The 26,718-nt window shown below is 36.2% G+C and overlaps 1 protein-coding gene across 1 annotated transcript; it reads right to left on the minus strand.

The window, feature by feature from the left end:
• Positions 1-15,042: 15,042 nt before the first annotated feature.
• LOC129270090 (kelch-like protein 8) lies at positions 15,043-24,973 on the minus strand. The gene is made up of 9 exons (XM_064105823.1): positions 24,837-24,973; positions 22,944-23,480; positions 22,271-22,432; positions 21,437-21,619; positions 20,856-20,970; positions 19,895-20,389; positions 19,357-19,526; positions 18,849-19,013; positions 15,043-18,124 (listed from the first exon to the last, which is right to left on the minus strand). The coding sequence occupies exons 2-9, from the start codon at positions 23,380-23,382 to the stop codon at positions 17,985-17,987; spliced, it is 1,869 nt and encodes a 622-aa protein (XP_063961893.1). The 5' UTR covers positions 23,383-23,480; positions 24,837-24,973; the 3' UTR covers positions 15,043-17,984.
• Positions 24,974-26,718: the final 1,745 nt, after the last annotated feature.

Below are 26,718 nucleotides of genomic sequence, written 5' to 3' on the forward strand. Positions count from 1 at the left end.
AAACCTGTTGGATAACTCTCCTCTTTATAAGATCTGAAGTGCACTCCATAAGCTGATTTTGAATGTCTGCGTTTATGTATTGGGCATTTCCCTGACAGTGCTTAACATGTTGGAGCAGTGTGTGCACGCCAGCATGTACTCTCATCCTTAGGAGAGCTCTAAGGTTACCATTATTTTCTTCCGGCATGTCTAGACATAGTCTCCCACAATCCCTGTGTCCGCTTAATGCTATATTTTTATGCGCACAGGTGAGCAGGCTATCAGCTATGATTTTTAATGCTGATGTATGCTCTTGTCTTATCCCCTCTCTTTTTCTGTCTACAATACTTGCTATTTCATCCTTCCCATCTATCTGGCTTTCAGCAAGGAATTCTGTGACTTTGTTGGCAACGGACTTGTGATAATTGGTATTTGTATGGGATGTCGAAAGCTCCATAGATATTTGCCAGTTAGTTGAACAAAAGATTTCAGTGGTTTCTTTACTAATCTGCCCAAACTTTTTTTGTTTAAATAAAAGAAATGAAGTATGACCTTAACATCCAATCAATAAGGAATGCTGTTACCTATTTTCTCCAGCTTTGAGAAAGTTTGCTCAGCCTGAGCTGTTGTTACTGGGAGAGTAGCCAAGACTTGAAGTAGCAAGTGGATATTTGGTAGGGTTATTTGTGAACATTCTGCTAATGTCAGTATTGCCGTGTTTATAGCCATCTCTCCTGTTTTGCGTTTCTTATCTCCTTATCCACACAGCGAACACACCTTCGAAACAACTGATGTCAGTTATGCTACCAAATATCTCTGCTGCCGGAAGAACATCTTCATGCAGGAACTAGAGTACTAGACCCATCAAATGAATGATCTTTGCCTGTGTGGGACTGAAGCAGTCTTGCAGGTGTGTCACAATATTGTCAATGAGAGGGAGAAAGACACTCAGTCTGTTGTGTTCATGTATCGGGTTCTGTACATGAACTCCAGAAAAGGCACTGGGGCGAAACATGCTGCGGATGCAATCCTGGGGAGTTCCACACACTGCCCCATTCGGATCATTGGCCATCTTTTCAGCATTGTCAAACACACGGTCAAATTTGTCATCATTCTTCCATGACTGTAGTACATCTGTACCATCTTTCACTAGTAATAAAGCTTCAACCAGATCTAGGCCAACAGACTGCATGCCTTTTCTGACATCCCTTGTAGCAAATCTATTATGCAGATAGAGGACTCTACAATGTTTGCCTTTAGTTTATCTTATTCTTCAATAATCTCCACGTACCTCAGAGCAATTGTAAGTTACTCTCTCTTTTTTCTGTCTGTGGTTTCTTCAACGATGACACTCCGTAGCCCTGCCTTGTAAACCTGTTGGACAACTCTTCCTCTTTATCAGGTCCAAAGTGCACTCCATAAGCTGATTTTGAATGTCTGTGTTTATGTATTGGGCATTTCCCTGACAGTGCTTAACATATTGGAGCAGTGTGTGCTTGCCAGCATGGACTCTCATCCTTAGGAGAGCTCTAAGGTTGCCATTATTTTCTTCCGGCATGTCTAGACGTAGTCTCCCACAATCCCTGTATCCCCTTCATGCTATATTTTGACTTGCACAGGTGAGCAGGATATCAGCTATAGTTTTAATGCTGATCTATTCTCTTGTCTTATATCCAATCTTTTTTCTGTCTACAATGCTTGCTATACCAATCTTTTCCATCCATTTGGTTTGAGCCTTTGCTGGCATCAGACTTGCGATAGTTGGTGTATGCATGGGATGTCAGAGCTCCATCTTTTCCTATGTCAGAGGGAATGAGTGGAATGATACATTAAGTCCATGAGGTTGGAGACATCCAAGGCAATGAATAATCTCCTCTTCCAAGAGCTTTCTGTCCTCATCACCTCCTTTGCAAGATAGAATTGTGCAGGTCCTAAAATCATCTATGGTGTGTCCTGGCAAATTAAAGTAGTGGGCCACAGGAAGACCTTGTATTTTTTCAAGGGAAGTACTTGTGGCTAGAGATTCTTCATTTGAAGCAACAGGTGATTCAGAACTGGTTTTAACAGAAAAAGGCTTTGGTCGTTGTGCCATAACAGAGGTTCCATGAAAACTTCTTAGTTCATCTGCTACTGCGGCTGCACGGTATGACATTTTATCAATATTATCGAGAAATACATACGTCAAGCCACTCGGAATTAGATTAGAGAGAACACCAGCAGATTGTTGAATGCTTAGTAGTTTCTGGAGATATCTTTCTAATGTTGATTCTGAACATGAAAATCCTAAATTGTTCATTATTTTAAGAAGTTTTGATGAATTAGATAATTTTTAATGCAATTTGCAACAATGATGTAGAATAGATAAGTATTTTTCATTCAAAATAATTGTAAGATAAACATCAATGCAATCCTCTTATTAAACTTTTGAATCCCTGGGCCTGTTTTGCTATCTGGGAAAAAAAAGTATTTTTTTTTTCAAGGTCATCAACTGAACTATTAATGTCAGATATTTCTTCTCTGCTTCCTGTGATTCCACATATGATATTCTAAAGTAGAGGATTAAAAAATGATTTCACATCCTGAAATCCAAAGTCTGAAATAGACAACAGAGTTTTAGCATAATCATTGTCAGTTTTTTTTTCCTTGGCATCTTATAATGCTATTTAACAGAGAAATAATTTCATGGTATTTTGCATTATTGTAGGATTCACATTTAAATAAAAATGTTTCCTCTCCATTGGGGTCTTCAAACTCGTCTCCCTTCTCTCACTTAAATTCCCTAACCTCAGTGTGTGCAGCATGCCAATGGCTGATTGTATCATCACTACTTGGATCTTTAACAGTAAGAAAATTCCTTTCATACGAGGAGACTTATTAATACAGAGTGCATCTCCAAACTGGGTCATTATTTTTGCCATAAACCAAGTTTTAGATCAGTGACACTGATGATTTATAATATCAGTGCTGCATACATTTTAAAGAGATTTGATAAAATAACAATATGCATCGGTCAAGAAGAAACTTCCACATTTTAATTCATTTCATTTATTTCACATTAATTACAAACCATACAGAATATTACAGAAAATTACAAAAGAAAGAAGAAATTGTTCCATGTACACATAAAAGAGGTAAACATACAACATCAACTGAACTATTAATGTCAGATATTTCTTCTCTGCTGCCTGTGGTTCCACATATGATATTCCAAAGTACAGGATTGGAGACCTTGAAAAAAAAAACAATATCAGATTTCTTTCTTTACTGCGAATGTATTGTTTTGCTAGTTCTTAGACATTTTCTTTTTGTGTTGTGTGCTTTCCTCTGCCATTTGTTGCAGGCTGGATTCCATGGCCCGTATTCTGAAGTCGGATTTAATTTAAAATCTGGTTTTAAGTTGTGGTTTAATTATGGAAAGCCAGTTATTACATAAATCTATAATAGTAGAGGTTCAATGTATCAGCTCATTTGACTCCCAAAACATTATTAATTGCCTGCGAAGGATAAGTATGTCACAGTTGTCTTCACTATTAAAGAATTAGTAAAGAGCACAGTAAACATGAGAAGCATCCACTGTAAACAAAATTTTGAAACGTTCGGCTTCCCATAATTTTAGCACAGAGTTAAACCATGGTCTAAGTTAAACCCGACTTCAGAATATGGGCCCATGTCTTTTAGTATCTGCATTAGGTGGTTGACTCCCTGGCTTATGTTGTATTGTTGATATCGCATCCTGGTGCATACACCGATGATTTGAAGAATGTACTTTGGCCTTTTCTCATGTGCACTTTCTTCTTTAGCCATGGTCATTTTGTAAAGAAAAATGGAAAAAGAAATGAAATTATTATTTTATATCACGATGATGAGGAAGGCTATTGGTTTGTTTTTGCTCTTATTCAACTTCTTTTGTGTGTTTGAATGCACCAGCATATGTGGACAGGTAATTTCTGTATTTTTCAGTTGTGGATTTTGAACATTGAGGGTATTTTTCGATTCTTGTAGATGTGGCAAGATTTTCTTCCAGGATGTATATACTTGGCCATATTTTGCAGGTGAATTTGATGGTGGGTGCAGGCATCCGGTTTTGTGATATATGTGGCCATGTATATGATAACAGTAGGGGCCTCTTCCTGGTGGAGGAGCCATCATTGCTCCCATTGATGCAAAGCAAATGAAGAATTGTAGTGTCGTCTACTTTTACTTCGAAATTGTTTTGATTCACTGGTATCTCCTGGAAGTAATGATGATGAAGTGTTTGGAAATGGTAATGGCTCCGTCAAAGATTCCGGCCATATGCTCTCTCAAAATAACCCGGCGTAGATAGGGTTAAAACCCTACCATTAAAGGGATGGTCCGGGCTGAAAATATTTATATCGTAATACATAAAGTAGAATTCACTGAGCAAAATGCCGAAAATTTCATCAAAATCGGATAACAAATAATAAAGTAATTGAAGTATAAAATTTAGCAATATTTTGTGAAAACAATCGTCATGAATATTCATTAGGTTGGCTGATGACGTCCCATCCCCACTTTCCGTTTTCTTATGTTATTACATAAAATCATAATTTTTTCATTATTTCATACTTGTGTGAATAATATATCTCCCTTATAATGAAATAAGTTGCAGCAATAATTATCTAATTCACTAAATCAGTTGTCAATCCAATTTTTCTAGTTCTTTGAGGAAAAAAATTGAATAAACCTAATTTCATATAATAAATTACAAAAGAACAAGTGGGGATATGACATCATCAGCCCACCTAATGAATATTCATGACGACTGTTTTCACAAAATATTGCTAAACTTTAAAATTCAATAACTTTGTTATTTGTTATCCGATTTTGATGAAATTTTCAGCATTTTGCTCAGTGAATTCTACTTTATTTATTAAGCTATAAACACTTTCAGCCCGGACCATCCCTTTAACTTCAATCAAACTAGCTCTTTAAATTCTTGAATCAAAGAAAGAGTGAACTCTTTAACGCAGTATTGTTTTCATGGCATTTCACTATTGCCAGAAGATAATTTCCATGTTCTGACATAGAACAGTCTTCGTCAACAAATGTGAATGTTATATTTGAAGAGCTTTGTTTACAAGTTTTCTAACAATGCCATCTATACTTAGCTTATCATACTTATGTTAACGGCAGGATATTCTCTGTGTAATTTGGTTATATGTATCATGCTGTTAAGATCTTTCCGTCGTTTAATGGTTCGATGGGATCTAGGAAGGGATGGGTTCCCTAAAGCTAGTGCGTGATATCCCCTATCAGATATATATGTTGTAATTGTCCAGAATGAAAAGTATTCTGTCTAGATCCTTGGATGAACAACTCCTCTGGTTTTTATGATTTGAGTTGTCCCTATATCCAAAATCAATAAAGATTTCCTCGTTTAATTCCTCGTTTAATTCGGTCAAAACAGTCATACATAGGGGTTTATAATTGTGGGGAAGACCAGACACAGTAGATTTGATACTTTCCATTGACTACTGAGTTCACAAGCTTGCTGTCGTTTGTTTCATCCTCCACTTTTCCCCTTCCTCCTCTTAACCGTTTCCCTGTTTTAGACAACTGGTTAACTTTCTTTTTAGGCCATGATTTTCCTGGATTATCCTATCTTTCTCTTGCACACTGTTCTCCAATTCATCATTGACTTTTCCCAGTTCCTCTTCCAACCCTTTAACGTTCCGCTTAGTTGGACTTCCAGTCCTGTGAATTACGTTAAAGCGTAACCTGTTTTCTCCCACATTTCCTTCAATTTTGATTCTTTGTGGGAAGATTTGATTTTCTGACAGGCCTTAAGGCTTCTGCACATATATTTGATTTTTTCTTTCAGTATTCCTTGTGTACCCTCAACATCAACTCTATCTAATGTTTTCTTATGTCGAGTAAAGATAGTTTCCAAAGCAGAAGCAACATTTTGAGAGAGAAGTGGATTTGAATATTTTGAGGTCAATGTGTACATGAGATAATTGTTGATTTTAAGAGTACATTTAACCAAATGTGGGAACTTGCGCTTAACATTTGGAAGAGCATCAGCACTCTGACACTGATTCAATACAAAAATGCAAAAACATATCGATAACATCACACTTCCTGCCATAGTGAACAATGCATACATGTACTTTCTCAGAAAATACATAAAACTAAAAATATAATGGAGAGATAAAAGCAGTAATTATTGACATATCAACATATAGCTTTAAGTCAAGAGTATTACCTTTAGCTCATACAATCTAACGTCCAAATTGAATCCTCTGTGACTTTTACCAATTTTGTCATATTCCACAAATGGAAGTCTTTCTTTTAGCTTAAAGGTTAAAGTCTTTTCCACAACATATTTTCCTTACCTTGCTTCGTGCACCAGATCTCCACAATGCTAATGTAAGAGATGCAGCAACATAGTTGAATCGCTGTGGGCATCTGTAGTATAAGGGTGCGATGAGCATACTACCCAATCTTGCAGATGCCAATCTGGATAAGCATCTGCATTATAATAAAATGTGTGAGTGTTGATTCTTTCTAGTACATGTAAGCCAACTAATTTATTTTCATTTTACTCACTTGTTGATTTTGTAGACATAAATATACAAATTTCAATATTGATTTCATTTTCAAGCTGAATAAATTGAGCAAGATTTGTCAAACCATTTGTTTATATCTTTTGATCTATGATGCTATGCTTTTTTCCATCTTGAAGCAATAGTTTTGCATACATTCTATTCCAACATATGTTTATTTTCTTAGATGAGTCAAGGAAAAGTTATATATCTAGGAAATTGGCTTTAGAGAACAAGAGATTGTTTGAGATGATGATAAAAATCAAGTTGTGCTGCTATATCATGTGGGTATATGTCCTGCTCATTTTTATCAAAATTATTGATTAATGAAAATATTTGCTTGCAGAAATCAAATCAATTTTACGTACCAATATGTCACAGACTAACACATCTGAGTTTAATGTAAAAAAAATGTAAAATAAAATCTTTGTAGGCCTATTATGTAGCCAAGATCTGGACAATAACAAACTTGATCATGATGTATACACTTAAGACATGTTGGGATTAGGGTAGTTTAGGTTTGGGTATTTGAAATTGTAAACATAGAAGTAGTACATCTAGGAGTTTATGACAGGAGAAGAAACTTTTAGATAACTAATTGAAGAAGAATATATTCATACCTCAATTCAGTTTTACTCATTGAGGCCTCCAGAACTTTGAAAAAAGTTGGAGCAGCTTTCTCAACTTTGGGAATGATGTCTTCCCAATTTAACTTTCCCTGGGGGCACTGTGGTAATATATCTTCCCTCTTTGTAAGGGAAGTTGTCTCCTTCCTCACTTTTTTCTGGATGGCTTTATCCATGGTTCTCTTAATCGCTTTTGAAGTCAACAGGACTTGAAAAAGTCTCTTATAATTTGAAGCTTGAAGGTATTTGATACATGAAGCTTTCCTCTTTGAATCCGTCTTAGTGGAGAGGGCTTCTGGGAGCTTCATTCCTGTTTTGTCATACCATGTAGCGGAGAGTGCAGTCATTTGCTGTTCAGCCTCCACAACTTTGAAAAAGTTGGAGCAGCTTTCTCAACTTTGGGAATGATGTCTTCTTCCCAATTTAACTTTCCCTGGGGGCACTGTGGTAATATATCTTCCCTCTTTGTTAGGGAAGTTGTCTCCTTCCTCACTTTTTTCTGGATGGCTTTATCCATGGTTATCTTAATCGCTTTTGAAGTCGACAGGACTTGAAAAAGTCTCTTATAATTTGAAGCTTGAAGGTATTTGATACATGAAGCTCTCCTCTTTGAAGCTGTCTTGGTGGAGAGGACTTCTGGGAGCTTCATTCCCGTTCTTTCATACCATGTGGCGGAGAGTGCAGTCATTTGCTGTTCAGCCTCCACAACTTTGAAAAAGTTGGAGCAGCTTTCTCAACTTTGGGAATGATGTCTTCCCAATTTAACTTTCCCTGGGGGCACTGTGGTAATATATCTTCCCTCTTTGTTAGGGAAGTTGTCTCCTTCCTCACTTTTTTCTGGATGGCTTTATCCATGGTCCTCTTAATCGCTTTTGAAGTCAACAGGACTTGAAAAAGTCTCTTATAATTTGAAGCTTGAAGGTATTTGATACATGAAGCTCTCCTCTTTGAAGCTGTCTTGGTGGAGAGGACTTCTAGGAGCTTCATTCCCGTTCTTTCATACCATGTGGCGGAGAGTGCAGTCATTTGCTGTTCAGCCTCCACAACTTTGAAAAAAGTTGGAGCAGCTTTCTCAACTTTGGGAATGATGTCTTCCCAATTTAACTTTCCCTGGGGGCACTGTGGTAATATATCTTCCCTCTTTGTTAGGGAAGTTGTCTCCTTCCTCACTTTTTTCTGGATGGCTTTATCCATGGTTCTCTTAATCGCTTTTGAAGTCAACAGGACTTGAAAAAGTCTCTTATAATTTGAAGCTTGAAGGTATTTGATAGATGAAGCTCTCCTGTTTGAAGCTGGCTTGGTGGAGAGGACTTCTGGGAGCTTCATTCCCGTTCTTTCATACCATGTGGCGGAGAGTGCAGTCATTTGCTGTTCAGCCTCCACAACTTTGAAAAAGTTGGAGCAGCTTTCTCAACTTTGGGAATGATGTCTTCCCAATTTAACTTTCCCTGGGGGCACTGTGGTAATATATCTTCCCTCTTTGTTAGGGAAGTTGTCTCCTTCCTCACTTTTTTCTGGATGGCTTTATCCATGGTTATCTTAATCGCTTTTGAAGTCAACAGGACTTGAAAAAGTCTCTTATAATTTGAAGCTTGAAGGTATTTGATACATGAAGCTCTCCTCTTTGAAGCTGTCTTGGTGGAGAGGACTTCTGGGAGCTTCATTCCCGTTCTTTCATACCATGTGGCAGAGAGTGCAGTCATTTGCTTTTCAGCCTCCACAACTTTGAAAAAGTTGGAGCAGCTTTCTCATCTTTGGGAATGATGTCTTCCCAATTTAACTTTCCCTGGGGGCACTGTGGTAATATACCTTCCCTCTTTGTTAGGGAAGTTGTCTCCTTCCTCACTTTTTTCTGGATGGCTTTATCCATGGTTCTCTTAATCGCTTTTGAAGTCAACAGGACTCGAAAAAGTCTCTTATAATTTGAAGCTTGAAGGTATTTGATACATGAAGCTTTCCTCTTTGAATCCTTCTTAGTGGAGAGGACTTCTGGGAGCTTCATTCCTGTTTTGTCATACCATGTGACGGATACTTCAGTCATTTGCTGTTCAGCCTTACACCATTCTATTATAAAGAGAAACAAGACATAAATTTGATAGCATGGCATGGCCGTACTCAACAATTTTTTGCTAGTTAGGGGGCAGGACGCATAAACTATTTCAAAAGCGAGCGAAGCGACTGAGCTTTTCATTTGGGCCTTATGTATGTTTTAAAGTGTGATTATAGGGTGAGGGGTGGTGCAACTACCCTCCCCCTGCTGTGTACTGCTATGAATACTTGGTATGTAGTAGGCATATATTATTCTTCTAGATGAAGGAAACTGCCAAAAATTTAGTTAGAAATTTGTGTCATACCACAGGTTCAGCTCAGTTCATTTATTTCAAATTCCGTATAACAATAACATTAAAAAAAATTACATATATCTATACACAACAGGAAAGCAAAGATTAAACAATAATTTGGTATACATGGTATATACGAATAATGTTAACATATTGTAGTTATAACAGGAATTGGGGGAAAGCCACAAAAAGCCAGATGGCTTGTCGAGCAGGCTACCCTAGTAGGGGGAAATGAATTATTGTCAATATTAAGATGAAACCAGACATAAAACTATATTGAAATTAAATTAACAGAAGAATAGGACAGATACCACACAACCCTATACAAAGCAGCATATCTAAAATATTTAAAATGTCAACAAGTATTTCTTAAGTTTCCTTTTGAATACGTTAAGTGTTTTACAAGACCGAATTTCAATTGAAAGACTATTCCAAACTTTTGGGGTACGATTTCGAAAAGATTGAAGTGTAAAATTTTTTGCAACTGGGTATAAGTGATAATTTTCCCTAGTTCTTGTGTTATAACTATGTATATTACAATTTTGATTTGTCATACAGGAAATTGTGTTATGAAGAATTTTATTTTCATGTTTAAATATAAGTATTGCACATTGGTAATCAGATAGAGATACTTTGGAGTTGGCCGTCCTGGTCTATGAATGTGTGCCCAATTGTTGCGCATGAAGAATGCTTCTATCAGGTGATTCTACAATGACACAGGTCGTCAATAAAATAAGTAGCCAAGTTGGCTCTCTTCTGGAACAACCACAGTCCTTATTGTTCCTCAACAATTCTGTCTCAATGCCTTTGCTTTTACTGTATCACATGCAGTGACCAGATCTGTTGAGTACCGGATTCAACATTGCTCACTTTGATCCAGGCAAAGATAATAGACCACGGTTTTAGTGTCCCAACTGTAATTTTGTATATGACCTCAGATGACAACACAGTTATCTTCTGATCTATGCCTGATTGTTATGCCACTAAGGAGTGTTCTCAAGAGCAATGCTAGCTGTGGTGAATCTCAGTGGCACATTCTTTTAATGCTTGTATGTGTTCCTTACCTACCCCTTGAATTCAGACAGAGAATAATCTTTAAATATGACAAATCATTACCAAACTATTTGTCAAAGATTATCATCTGAAGGACTGAATAATACAGCTTAATCAATTAAGACCAAAGACAGATTCAGAGCGATTTGCTCTCAAAACATTAAAAAAACTATGTAAGGAACCATACAATTTACCAATGGGGGCCCGGCATCAATCCTTGTTAGGCTTTGGATTCATGGGATCTACTAGAAGGGGAACATAACTTGGGCACAAACTCTGATGCTTGCAGAGAAGAAACAGGAGAAAGAGAAGTAAAAAGTTGACCACAATCATGTCAAAAGCTTGCACATAGGGAATTCAAATGATTATTTATTCAAATGATTTATTCAGAGTGTTTGCAATAAATCATTTCTAGCAGCAAGTCCTCAAACTGAGAGAAAAGCAGCAAAGAGCAAAAGCAAGTGATATTTCCTATAGAGTGCATCTGAATTGAATTCAGCACATAAAAACAAGAACAGATGGAGTGGTGGGAGGTGATCATTCTTTGCTACTGTATACGGAACAAGTTATGCTGGAACTAGAGTCTAGCTTACAGAGGGAATTTGAAATTCCCTTTGATACTCCTTGAATTTAGACAAAGATTAACAATTAACATGAAGGATCAGCAACAGATTGTACAACTATTTGTCAACGATTGTCATCTCAAACACTCAGAAGAACACGGTTTAATTAATCTGAACAAAAGGCGGAGTTAATGAACTCTGCCTTCAGATCGACTTTCCAAAAACATTCAACAACCTATGTAAGGAATCAAGCAACTAGAGAGCTTTCGCCATACATCTTAACCAACAGGAATCCAATATCACTCCATAATAAGGCCTTTGCTGCGTGGGTTCCACTCAAAAGGGGAAACGAGGTGGAAAGATGACAGCAATATGTGAACAGACAACTAAAAATACTCAAATATCTAATCAAAGTGATCACTCCTATGAAAGAAGGACCTGCAATGACAGTGAAGCTATTAACTAGGTCTTGACTCAGGATCAATGTATTTATATACAGTCTAATAAGTTTGTATGTCTTATTGTAATATGATTATAGTTTTGACTGTAACTCTGGATACATATTAGACTCACTACTACTTAAAGAAGTGGGCTGATAATACAAGGGGGTTCATGGGGCTGACACGCTTTCAAATTATGGCAAATTTGACCCTCTTTGTTCTCATCATGGCTCTCAAACACCAAATGGCTTGGCCTCGCACATGATACGATTACCGCATAGGTGGAGGCATGGAGCTCGGATGAAACCTCCCCAAATCAACGCCACCTTTGATATAAGCACAACCCAATGTGCATGTCTTGTTTTTTTTTTGTACACCCTGGGATTTTCATGTCTGCCAAACTAGCCATTTTTTTTCTTTTTATCATTTTTTTTTAATACGCTTTATTTATTATCCAACTCAAACATATTGTAAAAATTACGTATAATCAGTTCCTGGTCAGCTAAGCGATTCCAATAAAAATGATTAAGGAACAAAATGACCATTAATTGAATGTATTAACATGTATTTTCCTCATTTCATTAAAACCTTTTCACGGCATGCTTTGTCAACTGAGATAGCAAGTAATAAGATCATGGTTTACTGTATAAACAATAATAAATTACATTAGTCCTTTTCATTTTATCATGCTTACGTATGGGTGGCTCTTCCTCCCTTTTATCGGTCTTGCTCTCAACAATTGTAATGTATTTCTGTTTTTCCATTTTAGCTTTTCTGACTTGTTCTAGGATGAGATGGGTCTAATTTCCAGAGAGATAGATTTTTTTTTGTTTAAATAATGATGAGCACCAATCCCCATACAGACATTCAGATTTTAATTTGTCATGTCATTCCTTGGGTTTCTCCATTTTTAAAAATCAATGGTAGTATTCCACGGAATGAAGTGCAGCTCTTTTTTCGGCATCTGCTTCCACCCTCCAATTTAACGTAGACCATGGTCTAACTCTGCTAAAATTATGGGAAGGCTGAAATATACAAAATTTATCAATATTGTATGCTTCTAATATTGTGGTTTTTTCAAAGCTTAATGGTGAAGAACTATTTTTATTGATCAATCAGAGTTTTGAATGAAGTGAGCACTAAATGTGCTGTCAAATTGAATCTTTCCTGTTTGAGATTCTAACAAATCAGCTATCCATAATTAAACCAATACTGTAGATCTGAGTTCAGAATACACGCCATGCTACTGTAACTGACAATGTAAAACATTAATATTCCTCAAGGTACAATAAAATTGATTAACATTCAAGAACTGCTTCACTTTTTTTTCAGGGATTTGATTTCGGCAACAATATGATGCATTTGTATTATATATTACACCATCTTTTAAGTTTATGAAGAGGGCATCAATTTAAAATGTTTACCATTGCATTTATTTTTTTGAACATTGCGTGTCTTTTCCATTTCTCACTATTATTTAACCCAAGAATGAACAAATTTATTGGGAGTAACTTGCACCTTTATTTCATTAACACTTTGATTTGTCCCATTTGTAAGAATATGATTTTGAATAAATCTGTCTTTTTTTTTCTTTAATCTTGTCTAAACTCTGAAAGGGGTAGTGGTGTAGATGTGTAAATAAGGGTTTTGTGGCAATGTATCTTGCGGCTGTATTTTTTTTTATAACACTGACCTTGAATTATTGTATTTTGTACATATGAGCATCATGTTTTTTTCAAATGTATAAAGTTTATAGATTTGAGAAATGAATATGCCAAATATATTGAAAGTGACCTTACATTCCATTGAATCAAGTTCAATAAATTCTGATACTTTGATTATATCAGTGTGTGATATATGATCTTTTATTTCATCATGCCATATAGTTTGGAGATAGTGGGAGAAAAGTAGTGAATCGAGAAAGTGTGGTGTGTACATCTATCAGGTACATGGATAAAAGGGGATATTTCCTTAACCCACTGAGTTCTATTCTCAAGATAAATCGGCCTAAAGTCTATGAAAAATAGATATTACAAATAGATATTCCATTGAATCAAGTTCAATAAATTCTTATACTTCGATTATATCAGTGTGTGATATATGATCTTTTATTTCATCATGCCATAAAGTTTGAAGATATTGGGAGAAAAGTAGTGAATGGAGAAAGTGTGGTGTGTACACTATCAGGTACATAGATAAAAGGGGATATTTCCTTGACCCACTGAGTTCTATTCTCAAGATAAATCGGCCTAAAGTCTATGAAAAATAGATATTACAATGAAACAAAATTATGCTCAGAGGATTAGGAAATATTTTTAAAAGTGGGGAAGAAAAGTGGATTGAAATGGATGAGCTATGTTCTGTTGTAAAGATAAGCTTTTAAAAGAGTATCGAACCTAGCTGGGAGACAGAAAGGGTATAAGACAAAGACGGGAAAGAATGAAGCTGTCATTTATTAAAACAATGTGAGAGGATGATAGCTTAATTACATCTTGCTTATTCTGCAGGTACAGACCTTGATGGCAATTTAATAAACAAGTGGAAGACTAGCACAAGTTCAAACTTGTACCAAGTTACTCCAGGGGGACGATAGGCAGGCAACATTTTTATATAATGGGGTTGTATGATGATGGTGATGATGATGAATGAATAAATAACAATTGTGAATGAAAGATGATGGTGATAGGGACGATGGTCGGTTTGATGATTAAGGTTTTGATGGTAGTGATGATAATTATGGGGATGATGATGGTGGTAGTGGCGGTGATGATGATTATGATGCTGATGGTCAGGGGCAGATCCAAAATTTTCCAAAGGGGGTACTAGGTTTGAAGACAGACATTTTTCCTCATTTGTAATTTACCCTTTCGTGTACTTTTTCCAAGTTCTCTTTACTTTTGCTTTACTCTCTTCTACGTGTCTTGAGCATTTAATCAAAATGGAAAAGACGCTATGTAAATCATATGTATTATTATTATTAGCACTTGTTTGGAGTCTTCTAGCTTTCCTCTCATATTCTCCAAATAATTAATTCCCAAAGATCCTTGCTTTCCTCTTTTATATTTCCCTTTCGCAATACAAATAATAAATTTACAATCATCCAAGCAATCAATGAAATGATATATTACAATAAATAGTCAGTAAATCACCACATACCCTAATATGGATGGATACCTGTCCTGGATCCTGTTTCATAAATAATATTCATAATAACAAATGCACAATTTCTTTAACAAATCTACATATCAGCCAATCAGATTAAAGGATTTCAGTAGCTTGTAACTTATTATAACAGGTTTTATGAAACTGGCCCCTGATGCAGTGAGATATTCGAGGAAATTGGTTGGCTGTATAGCACTGGTCATTTAAAATTAGTAACTGGTTCCCTTCAGTGTGCCTTTTAAAAAAAACCTGTATGAGTCTTTTACAGGAGATACAAAAGAAAATCAAACAAAACAAGGCTCACTGCTGACTTCAGTAATAATAATACATTTTAATCATGGAAAATGTACATATTTTCTGTAAATACAAATATGCATCACAAAAATTGCACTTAGAGAAATGATCACAAGAAAATCTGAACTGCATTGGTGGTCTGATTAAAAATTATGTGTATGCATATACAATAAAATTAATGAATATTCAACTGTAATAAAGCAGTACTTTATAATTGACACAACTTCAACTTGCATTGAATACTTGACCTCAATTCATATATAATAAATTTTGTCTCAATATTTCCAATGGAAACGATATAGGGTGTATAAACCCGGAACAATATTTCATATCATTTTCTGACAAAACTACGACATCTGTGATTTACACAACTGCAATTTGCATTGAATACTGTACTTCAATACATACATAGTAAATGTTACCTCAATATTTCCAATGGAAAACATGTTTGGTGTATAAACCTGAAGCAATATTTCAAATCATTTTATGACAAAAACATGACATCTGTGATGATAGAAGTCATCTCAAGTGAAAGTATAACTTACTTGTGTCTGAATGCCTTGATTAGGTAAATACCAAAAATGTTTTTCAAAGTAGTGCAAAATAATGGATTGTTCAATTTAACTGCACAATTGAACAAATTACAAGTTTGTGCATATGAGTAATGCTTTATCAACACTGCTTAAAACAGGCATTACATGAACTTACAAGGGGAAAAATTACACAGAGGCTGAGGGCTCAATAGAGCCATGGAAAAAAAAAAAAAAAAAAAATGGAGCCCTGAAAATCCTAATTCATTGCAATGTTAAAGCTTATCCAATGTTGCAGATTTAGGTGGTAAGCTGTGAAAAGTAGCCCTGAAAATAAAAATAAAAATTTAATATTTTGCCTGTTACATACTGAAATATCTTACCACAAATCTGAGGTGCATCACTGGGTAAGATGTCTGTTGCACTCTTCTTTTAACAACAATCAGTAAATCATGAACATATATATCAAGAGAGCAATTATCAAACAACACATATTCTCGTATCAATTTTGCATAGCAGTAGGTGCAAAATCCTACATGCAAGTACAATACTCCCTTTTTTTTCTCCAAAGTTAGGTACAGATTTAATGTACAGCTACTTAGAATCCAACTCTTAAAAATTTCCTGAGGAAGAATTTTACTTCTAAACTTTACTTCACCGAGTTAACATTTTGAGAACAAAATAATTATTTTCATACAAAAATATACACCCAAATAAAGCAGCCATTAAATAGTTTACTAGCACTATACCCTGTAGGCACATTCAAGACCTATGTAACTTTTTAAACAAACAACAATCTTGAAAACTAACATTTTGCCAGGTACAGAGACAGAATTTCAAGCACTCAGGGGTGGTGCCATATAGGTGTCTATCCTTAAGATCTAAGACATATCGGTAACTTAAGTGGTCTTTACCTCTTCTTAAGGAATGTCCTCCGTCTGTAATTCCCTAAGTATTGTCATAGGCCCTCTCACTACTCTACCGTACATTAGCTCAAAAGGTGAGTGACCAGTGCTCTCATGTGGTACTTCCCAATATGAAAATAGCAAAGCAGGTAGATATCGATCCCAGTCTTTGGGTTTCTCTTGGCACATGCGTCGGTGGCATCTGCCCCCCCCCCCCCATGATTCATTTCAAGTAGTAAAAAAAGGAGGGAAATGAGGAGAAAAAAAACTGAGAAAAGGTGCAGAAAAGAGTGGTCTGGGACATGTAACTCTATATCTCTATAATTGAGAAAAAAACATGACATCATGGCGAGGTTATCTTGCCCCTGCCATTCCTGAGTACTGATTCAGTTACATCTACTTGCCTAAAAAATGATAACTTGTCCATCACATTCCCCAATACAGATTATTCGCACATTTCTGGCCATTCTGGTGTGAACAAGTAATTCAACTTACAGTGGAGGTTATGAACTGACTCAGCTAAGAACGCAAGTAACAAACTATCTCGTCCATAGTACAGAGGTTGGTCTCAACTACACATAAAACAATAATTTCTGATAAAATACTGTAAAAACCCAATCACACACACACGCTGTCAACATTCAATGGTAAAAAAATAAACACACTCTAATAACGCTGGAAATGGAACACACACTCCTGTATACAACATGCAACTGTGGACGTTTGTGTATGTAACAATTTTACTAGGGAAGGTTATGGGTGCATACAAATTTTGTCTCAAAATATTCTAGCGCCAACTACATTAGATTTGCAGCCGTTTGAGAGACACAAGACGAGGCATCCATGTCTAACCAAACATCCTCATATTGTTCTGTTATACTTTTTCAGCCATGGTTACCAAAGCACAGATAAAAACACACATACACACACATTTGGTACATTATTTGAATTTCAGAACCTGACAAGAAAAATCACAGAAATGTTATGTGTTAACGATAACTTCAAAATTCAGGTGGAAGATCATCGTGAGGAACATTATTTCCACAGGGCAAGAAAAAAATCAAAAGCAGTGAAAATTAACTATCAAATCACGCCTGAAATAATATTTTTGTTTGTTCATTTTTAATATGGAGGGGGGGAGGGATACAGGTGTATAGAAGTTGAATCAGGTTGGCAATATAGCAAGATAAACTTGTTCAAAACTTTTTTTTTAAATGACAATAATTTTACTTCAAACACATTACTACGATGTTACTCCTTATTTTGTAATGGAATATTGCACACACTGGACATAATTAAATAGAAAGAAAACAACTATTTGTAGGGACTGTCTACACCTGACAAATAAAATGGTGACATGGGAATGGAATTGACCATGAATTTCTCATTTGAGTGACTCCAATGAAGTGTCTAATGATGCTGAACAGCTTGATCATCCACACTTGCACTCTTGACATCCCCTAAGGAGCCTTTAGAGACTCTGTAGCACTCCATTGCTCTTTGGACACTGTTAATTCTATCTCTCTAAAGCGTGAAAGCTGTCATCCCCCATCTGCACTCTGACATCTCCCAAGCGGCTTCCCAACATCCTTCTGCGATGCTGTACCTCTCAACTGTTCTTTGCACATTCCTGGCACCACCGTTTTCCCCAGAATACGATTGACCTATGAAAATCAGCAATAAATGACACTAAATAATGCATCATACATTTTTCAATTAACAATTACCACCAGTAGTCAATTTCATATAATAATTACAGTGCCTCAACATTTTGCTGCTGGGGAAAAAAAACCTTGAACTTATCTATAAAAGAGTGGTATTCAACAATGCAAAAATACATGGTTGTTACACAAGTGTATCCAACTAGAGAGTCTCCCTTTCGATACATTGTAGTGGCTTTATATTTTAGAGGAAGATCTGGAAAAATATCACTTGACATACATGTATCATCAAATCAAGAAGAAAAAAAATCCAAGACTTCATACATGAAAAGTCTGAGGTTCAATCCGTACAAGGTACTAGCACTTGAGCAAGGTATTTTATCTTCATTCATCTTTTATCATGTTATGTATATCAAATAAGTTGATGCTGAAACATGTAACAGTACATCAAAGGTTAAAATGATGAATAATTTGGTGACCAAATAAAGAATATTTGCCATAAAAATTTTGAAATAATGCCCTTTCCCTAATGATCTTCAAATATATGCCATCATTCTAAAGATTTGAATAACATTTGTAATGGTACCAAATATGCATTGATTTATTACTTAAAAGAGTGGTTAAATAAATGATCAAACACAGATTTCTAAACATATTTTTCAGGAGATTTTTTGTTATCTTACTGGTATTTGTTAAAAAATAAAAAACAATACAAATCAACCCTTACCGCCCATAGCAAACAGGATGGATCCAACAGCCACAAGTCCATGGTTAACCCTTGGTACTGACATGGGACTCAGTGTTGTCCAAATGTCCAGAGAAGGGTTGTACACCTCAACGTTTCTTGAACGTAATTTAGACGTTGAACCACCAGAAGCATATATCCTGCCACCTGTGGATGGGCCGTAAAAACATGGAAACTTGTGATTCTATACCATGTATGTTGGCCAAAGAGTCAATCTGCTACTACTAAAAATATAAATGTATAATGTAAGGCAGTTCCTGAGCAATATGTTCATGACTACATAAAGTTTTGGATTCCTCAAGGATAAAACATTGTACCTTTTCTGTTTTCTTTGTATACAAATTTCTGCCAGTGAAACATAGTTTACTGCTTGTGAGCACAGTCAATCATCCATGAACCAATCTACTGAATGTTTAAAATTTATTAAACTTCATGAAAATATTTTATTTAACATGTTTAAAACACAACAAATTTGTTTATCTATACATACCAACACAGGCATAGGCTCCATCTATCCTTGGCTCATGCATTGGGCTCACTTCTTCCCAAGAATTGTTCATCCAGTCATACTTTAAAACAGTAGAAAGAGGGGTTAGTAACCTGTCTACTCCACCAAGTACAAATAATTCACCATCTACAAGTACTGCTCTATGATGAGATCTGAAAAATAAAGACAAATGGAGATGCTAATGAGTCTCAGCAGAATCTAGGAGACACATACAGAATAGTGACTTCAAAATATTTACAAAGATATTACAATAATGATACCTTCCATGGATAAAACTATCAAATGTGGTGATTTTCAGGATGTATGTTCTTTTGGAAATGCTTTGTAATTCATAATTACAATAGGATAGTGAATTAATTTTTTTTTCTTAAACAAAGATATAACAATAGTGATACATTTTCTGGCAATAATTGCTAACACATCTGTCATGCTTTTATAGTTCCTATATTCTCCTTCTCATAAAAATAGAGACATACAGTTAAATACAGCATTGGAATAATGGGCTAAAAATTTACCCTACCTTCCAAAAGGCAGACTGGTCATTTCAGAACAGACATTCTTCTCAATATCCAGCTTGAAAACCCGTTTAGACGAGGCGCCTTCTCTCTGCTCTGTGCACCCACACAGAAAGACCACTCCCTCTGCTTCATCAATGGCAATTGCATAATTATGTTTGTCAATCAAGTCCCACCAGACCGACTCAACGTCACAAGGTCTAGTCCTTAACACTTTCAGATTGGCATTCATGACGTTGGCCACGCTTAGACAGAGCACATCGTCTGATTTGTTTCCCTGGTGACCTGACATGGACGATGTTAAGAGTGTCCGGTCTTGATTGAAGGAGTAGAAAGCATAGAGGTGACCATGGAATGGTAGGAAGTGGTACTGTGGGTTGATGTTGCTGGTGGACTGTCTTCCGTGGAACCCTCTGGACTGGGACCACTGCCTGAGAATAGAGCCCGTCCTTGCATCGATGTCTGCGACCTCAATGGAACTAGTGTGCGGTGACCTCCGTCTGGAGGGTGAATTAAGAATAAAAAGATGTAAATGTACTTTTAAAAAATAACAACAAAGGAAGAAGAGGAAGGGTTAGGGGGAGGGGGACATACAGTGATATTATCAGAGACAATGCACTTGACAAACCATCTGACTTAGAAAGTGCAATGCTAGATAGGACAGCTTGGAGACATTTCGTTCATGTTTCCTGAGTTTGTATAGGCTAGTCCTGTGAAATTAACCAACATCATGCATGAAATTAACCAACATCATATACATCGTATTGAACTTCACTTACCAGAGTCATGGCGCGTTGCCAGAAACTTACCTAATGTGTGAAGGAAATCTTGTCCATTAGCAAATTGACTATTTATACTTTCATTACCAAGAGTTAAACCATACTTTGAATTGTGAAAGTTTTTAATGGCACACACAAAACAAAAGAAAGTTGATCCTGAAGCTTTGATCCAATCAAGACTACTCACCCTGCTCTTGAATTCTGAAGGCCTCCAATGGAACAAACTGAACAAAAGAAGGTTCGTCTGAAGCTTTGATTCAGAGATGATGGTTTTGAAATAATATCTAGTACTGGGAAAGAATCTACCAGAAAGAAATAAAAAATCAATTCAAATCAAAATAGATAAACAAAAAGCAGAAATATATATAGAAACATAAAGAAAACTGCCTTTAATCATTACTTTGCAGCTTGTATGATACCTTCTCATTACTTGGATGCATTTGGTGATATGTCTGATTTATACTCAAATGCATTTGAATTCAAAGTTTATTCTTACCCTGAAAACGCATTGGATCTATCACAGTTCCCTTTTTACTTTTGTTTTTATGATTTCTACCAAATATCAACAAAAAAATTAAACAAATTGCAATTAATGAGTATAAACGTAATGGAATCAGTATATAACTTGATAAGTATAGACAATCAGATACAGTACAAAATTGCCTGAAATGTCTGTACTCTACCTTACATAAAGAGAGATTAAAAAACAAAAGAAGAATAGTTTTTAATGAGCACATTGATAAAATCAAAAGGAATCATTAGACCCACCTGAAGAACTGTCCTCTGCTATTTCAGCAAGTTTCTCTCTGAACTTATCCTTGCACTCTTGACTAACTTCATTCCAACAAATCTTATTAAGAACAGGAATAAGATCTGAGTCAAGAGCTTTAGGGTTATAGGTCAGCCACCTCTGAAGAAGTTCAACCAGGGTGTCTTCATTTGCTGCATTCCCTATTAGAGTTGAATTATCATGGATAACATTATGTTTGATAATTATTTCATACTGTATATGAAATATTGATTCCACTTATTCTAATATCACGTTTCAATCTTTAATTAAAGACCCATTTGAACCTGAGCTAGAAGTGAAATTGACAAATTGAAACGATTTTGAATTTGATAAATTTTATTTTGCTGACACGGTGAACACATGCATATAACTTGCAAATATAATAGTATATGTCGCCAAAATCTTAGATAGTGGAATTCTTGAGTTTTAATCATTCAAAGCGTTATTAAATGGTGTCATTGGCTTGTCAAGATATTTCCCACAACTTTTTGTCAATAATTTATATCTAATTGTCTGATCAGAAACAGAAAGGCATATACACTTCTCTAAAGCTTTGTGGATTAATATATTTTATGCTTCAACATAGATATGTCCAATACTTTTAGTTTATTTCAGTGTTGTAGCCAAGGTCCAGGCCAAGACTTGAAAGTCCAAGGACAAGGCATTGAAGAAGTAGGCCTTCAGGCGTCTCAAAGCAAAGGCTGAGCATCAAGGTAGCACAACACAGGTTTGTTTTTGTAAAAATGGAATAAAGCATATCTTTTCTCCACAATTAGCTCAAATATCTACTAAACTTTCCAACATTGACTCACCTAAATTTACTTCCTCCAAGCCAAGTAGGGCTGCCATTTCCTGACGATCGAGTTCAAGGATTCGCTGGCTCCTGCTGATTGAGCGAAAGTATGACTGGACATACCTCTTGCAAGGCTCAGCAAGGTCAGACACACCAAAACTCTCTGAAAACAGCCATAGTTCTAAGAAATACCAGAAAAAAGGGTATATTTTGTAATTTAAGAAATCCATATCCTCAAGCTGATCAAAACATTCAACACAAAATAGAACGGGAATACTTATAGTAATGGCAACTTTCTTATCAAAAATATTGTTTGCCAAAGTGAAATAGTTGGTGAAGTCACACAAGTCTTGTAATAAATGTCATTTCAAACTTCAAATTTGAAATACTTCACCATAAAAGCCTGCCAATATTTGTTATATTACAGGGGTTTCATAAACATGACATGACAATAGGTTCTTTCCTACATTTTAAAGGATTTGAATACCTCAAGCCTCCTGTACATATACACCCTTTGATTAGCAATGTCATTTACTTTTTTAAACTTCTAAAAACTTGAAATCAAGCCATGATAAATCATGCCAGATGATCAGTGATAATCAATTAACCTCAAACACACAAAAACTTTATTAACCATATAAACACACACAAAAATATGAAGCTTTTGCTTGCTATTCTATTTAGTTCAATACCTATTGCACTGTCCGAGTCCAAGCACTTTTCAAGGTAGATACTGCACGCATGGGAGAGCTCATCCACCTGTAGCATGGTAGAAGCGGCAAGCAGGTCCATCACTCTATGCATGGTGCCACTGGGCAGGCGACAGCTTCCAACATAGAGGAACTCCACAATGAGAGAAAGGGTTCCTGTGTCAACACCCCGAATAGACACTTCCTTGTGGTCCTGCTTACTTTCTGCAAGCCCAGACGTGAACATGGCATGGAAGTAAACACTGTTGGCAGCAAGCACACAGCGTTGGGCGGGTATCGGTTCAAGAGTATCCTCTCCGCGGAGGAAGATGTCGCAGAGGGTGTGTTCAGACTGTCGGAAAGTGTTCAGCGACTTGAGGGTGGAGTTTGGCCACTCTCGTTTGTTGGTTGCTGTCAAGGTGATCTTGGACTCCTCGTCCATGTTGATGATTGTAAGTAGTTGGTCAACTCAACATCAGATGTGAATAGGATCTGTCAGAAGATCTTGAGAAAATGTTTGTTGTTACAGTAAAGATGCACCTGTGGTGAAAAATATCAATGAAAATTGGGTGAAATGCAAAATGCACAGACCAACTGTGAACCTCCATTTCAGAAGTCATAAACCCCTACCCCCCATTACCACCACCACCGCTTATGAAGAGTTCTCCAGGCAAGTGTAACTAGTATGACAATGAAGAAAAGAAATTCTATGCAGTGATTCTTTTTCCTGTTTCCATTCATGCCAAATATTCTTTTGCTGTATTTCACACAATGATCACTCAAGGCTCTATCTGTGCATCAGGACCAACATGCAGGGGTTAGTTAAATCAGGAATAAAATACTCAAAAGAGCCCTGGGTAAAAAAAAAGAGACATGAAAAATCCCCATTACCTGCAATGTCCAATTTGCAGATTTACACAGTAGGATGTGAAAAAACAGTTTTTACAATAATTCTGGCCAAGCCTACCATATCATTAACCTGTGCAACTGGTTAGGCTAGTGGCAAGCAAGCCACACAGCTCATGCAGTAACTCGAACTCAAAGTTTGGCTCTGTAAGAAATCTCCCATAGAACTCAAAATTCACACCAATGAAATGCCCTTATAAAGTTAGAATGTCCATATTATCGAAACATTTGTGTTACTCTGTCATTTGAGACTGAGAGCAGTACGAGTATAAGGAAAAATTATCACTTCTGCTTTAGCTCAAAAAGATCAAGTTTTGATTAGTTCTGCATACATGTATGAAATATGTATTTGTGTGTGTGCACTGTAAACAAATATTAGTAGAATTTAGGGTGAACAATTTTTTGAGGTTTTGATTTGTCTCTTAGAATTTGAGTAGACTATAAACTTTTTTTCTCATTTCTTTCTCTAATTGTTTTTCTCTAGCTGGTACTGGTAGTCTTATTCCTTTTTTTTCTCTCTTTTATTGCTTGCTTTCATTCTATCTCTCATTCTTTCCTTATTTCTCCTACTTTGCTTGTCTTTCATACTTAACTTTATTTTTCCTTTTTTTCTCCTTCATTTCTTTCCCATTTCCCTTTCTTAATCCTTACAAAGTTACATGTACTTTTGTGATTTTTTTCATTCTCTCTCTTCTTCTTTCCTTCTTTTTCTCTCTCTAGTTTATTCTTTTCTTTCCTTATCTCTTTCCCACTCTCATAATCGATTATGACATTGGATTGTAAAAGTTGTCTACCTACACGGAACGAGTGCTACATTACCAACAAATAAATCAGCAGATGGGACTGTTACACTAAAAAAGCTAAACAAGATCACGATTTCTAAAGCTAACATGAACAATGTATCATATTACATGCGCTTAAATGGGGGCCAATCATTTGTTTTAATGTGATAAATCAAGAACAACCAGATGACTACCGGTACATACTTACATATTACAATTGAAAACAATTCAGTCAGAATTCGGACAATTTGACTTCATAACATTTTGTCAACTGAAATTTCGGACCAACTTTTAAAATCTTAATCACTGCACTGCACAATAAAATAAGAAAGGAAAATTTATTTTTTTTCAAAAGGGGGGTGGAGCACGAGTAGGCCTTGTATTATAAACACAGGCGCGTAGCCAGGGAGCGGTGGGGGCGGTCACCCCCCCCCCAAAAAAAAAATGTTCTTCTCTCTCTTTTTTATCAATTTGGCTTCCGCGCGGGAAAAAATATAAAAAATTGCCTTTCCCCTTTGTTTCCCACACTTTTTTCTCCTCCGTTTTTCCCCTTCCCGGCCATGGGAATCGCATTCTTGCCAGAAATTATAAAGTATACATGGGTGTAAAGAGTATGAGAAGTATTTTATTTAATTGCACTGACACAAAATTTTGGCTCTTCTGTTCAGAGCGGGTAAACTTTTATACCGTCGACCGAAGTCCCCAAATCCCAATGCTATTTCTTCCGCTTTTCAACAAGCAATTTTTTGGCAAAGCATCTGCTCAAAGGGGAGCATTGAATTCGTGCCATGCTATATGCAAACGTTGGTACGATGAAACTTTTGCGCCATTTGATTTGAAATTTTGAATATCACAGAAGTTTCTTAATCATACAAAAGGAAGCGCTTAATATTATGAGCGAAATTACACAATTTTTTTCTTCCAAAAAAACTCACAGAAGTTTCCGTGCTTCGCGTGCGTGCATGGGAAAGGAAAAGTCCCTCTTCAAGCTTGCATCATCCGGGCATCATCCCTTTCACATATTGAGCTACATTTTTCTTCGTATTATTTATAGAATATCAAAATTAGAGCAGGTTAAAGTTTCAGAGAAATTTCTAAAATGCAGAGCTTCAACGCCATTCACGGGAAGAAATATTTCCTCCCTGCATATATATACCGGCTTCTTCTCTGTTTTGCGAGTTAAAGAAATCTAATGTGGCTAAAGTTTTTACAATCAAATCTGATGTGACGAAGGTATAGCCATTTTATACCACTTCTATTCTCAATTTCTTTTTATAAAACGTCTTAGCTTTCGCGTTTCACGCGGTAAGAGGAATTATTTTGAATTCCTCAATCTTTTCCCATTTTGGGGCGCTCATCCTTTCTTTTGAAAACAGGTTTTGTTTTTAATCACAGCAAGTCAAATGAATTCGAGTTGATATTGGTATTAGAAACGCAAGAGACGTCTTCTTTTAATTCAAATTTGATGAGATATCAAAAACTTCGCACTCCGCGCGGGAGGGGGAAACTCCCCCCTCCCTGCACCCTCCCCCTAGGGAGCTCTTATCTGTGAGTGTAATTGGCATGCTTCGCATGCACTTATCGCCCCCTCCAAAATTTAATCCTGGCTACGCGATTGTATACAGCGACGTAGCGGGGAATTGTGTACGCGAGCGAGCATAAGTGAGCTTAAAATTGTATAAATTTACTTTATTCGTTCATTCTTTTTAAATTCTTTCTTTCTTTCTTTAATTCTTTTATTTTTATTCTTAATTCTTTCTTTCTTCCTTCCTTACTTTCTTTATTTCTTTCTTAATTTATTACTTTCTTTACTTTCTATCTTTCTTCCTTTCTTCTGTTCTTTCTCTCTTTATTCATTCCTTCCTTTCTTCTTTCTTTCTTTCCCGGGAGGGGGGGGGGGAGGTAGTCTCTGATATACATGCATGGCGGCTGCATTAATCTTTTAAGCCATGCGTCAATCCTCAGTTCATTAACCTGCCCATTTTTTCAGGCCATTGTCAAATGGTCAAATGAATTTAATATTGGCATATTTCCTTTCAATTTTTAAACAAATTAATAGCAGGGATTACAAACACGTGGTGGCCGTGGCG

The sequence above is a fragment of the Lytechinus pictus genome, chromosome 10 (genome assembly GCF_037042905.1).
Source record: "Lytechinus pictus isolate F3 Inbred chromosome 10, Lp3.0, whole genome shotgun sequence".
Lineage (NCBI taxonomy): Eukaryota > Metazoa > Echinodermata > Echinoidea > Temnopleuroida > Toxopneustidae > Lytechinus > Lytechinus pictus.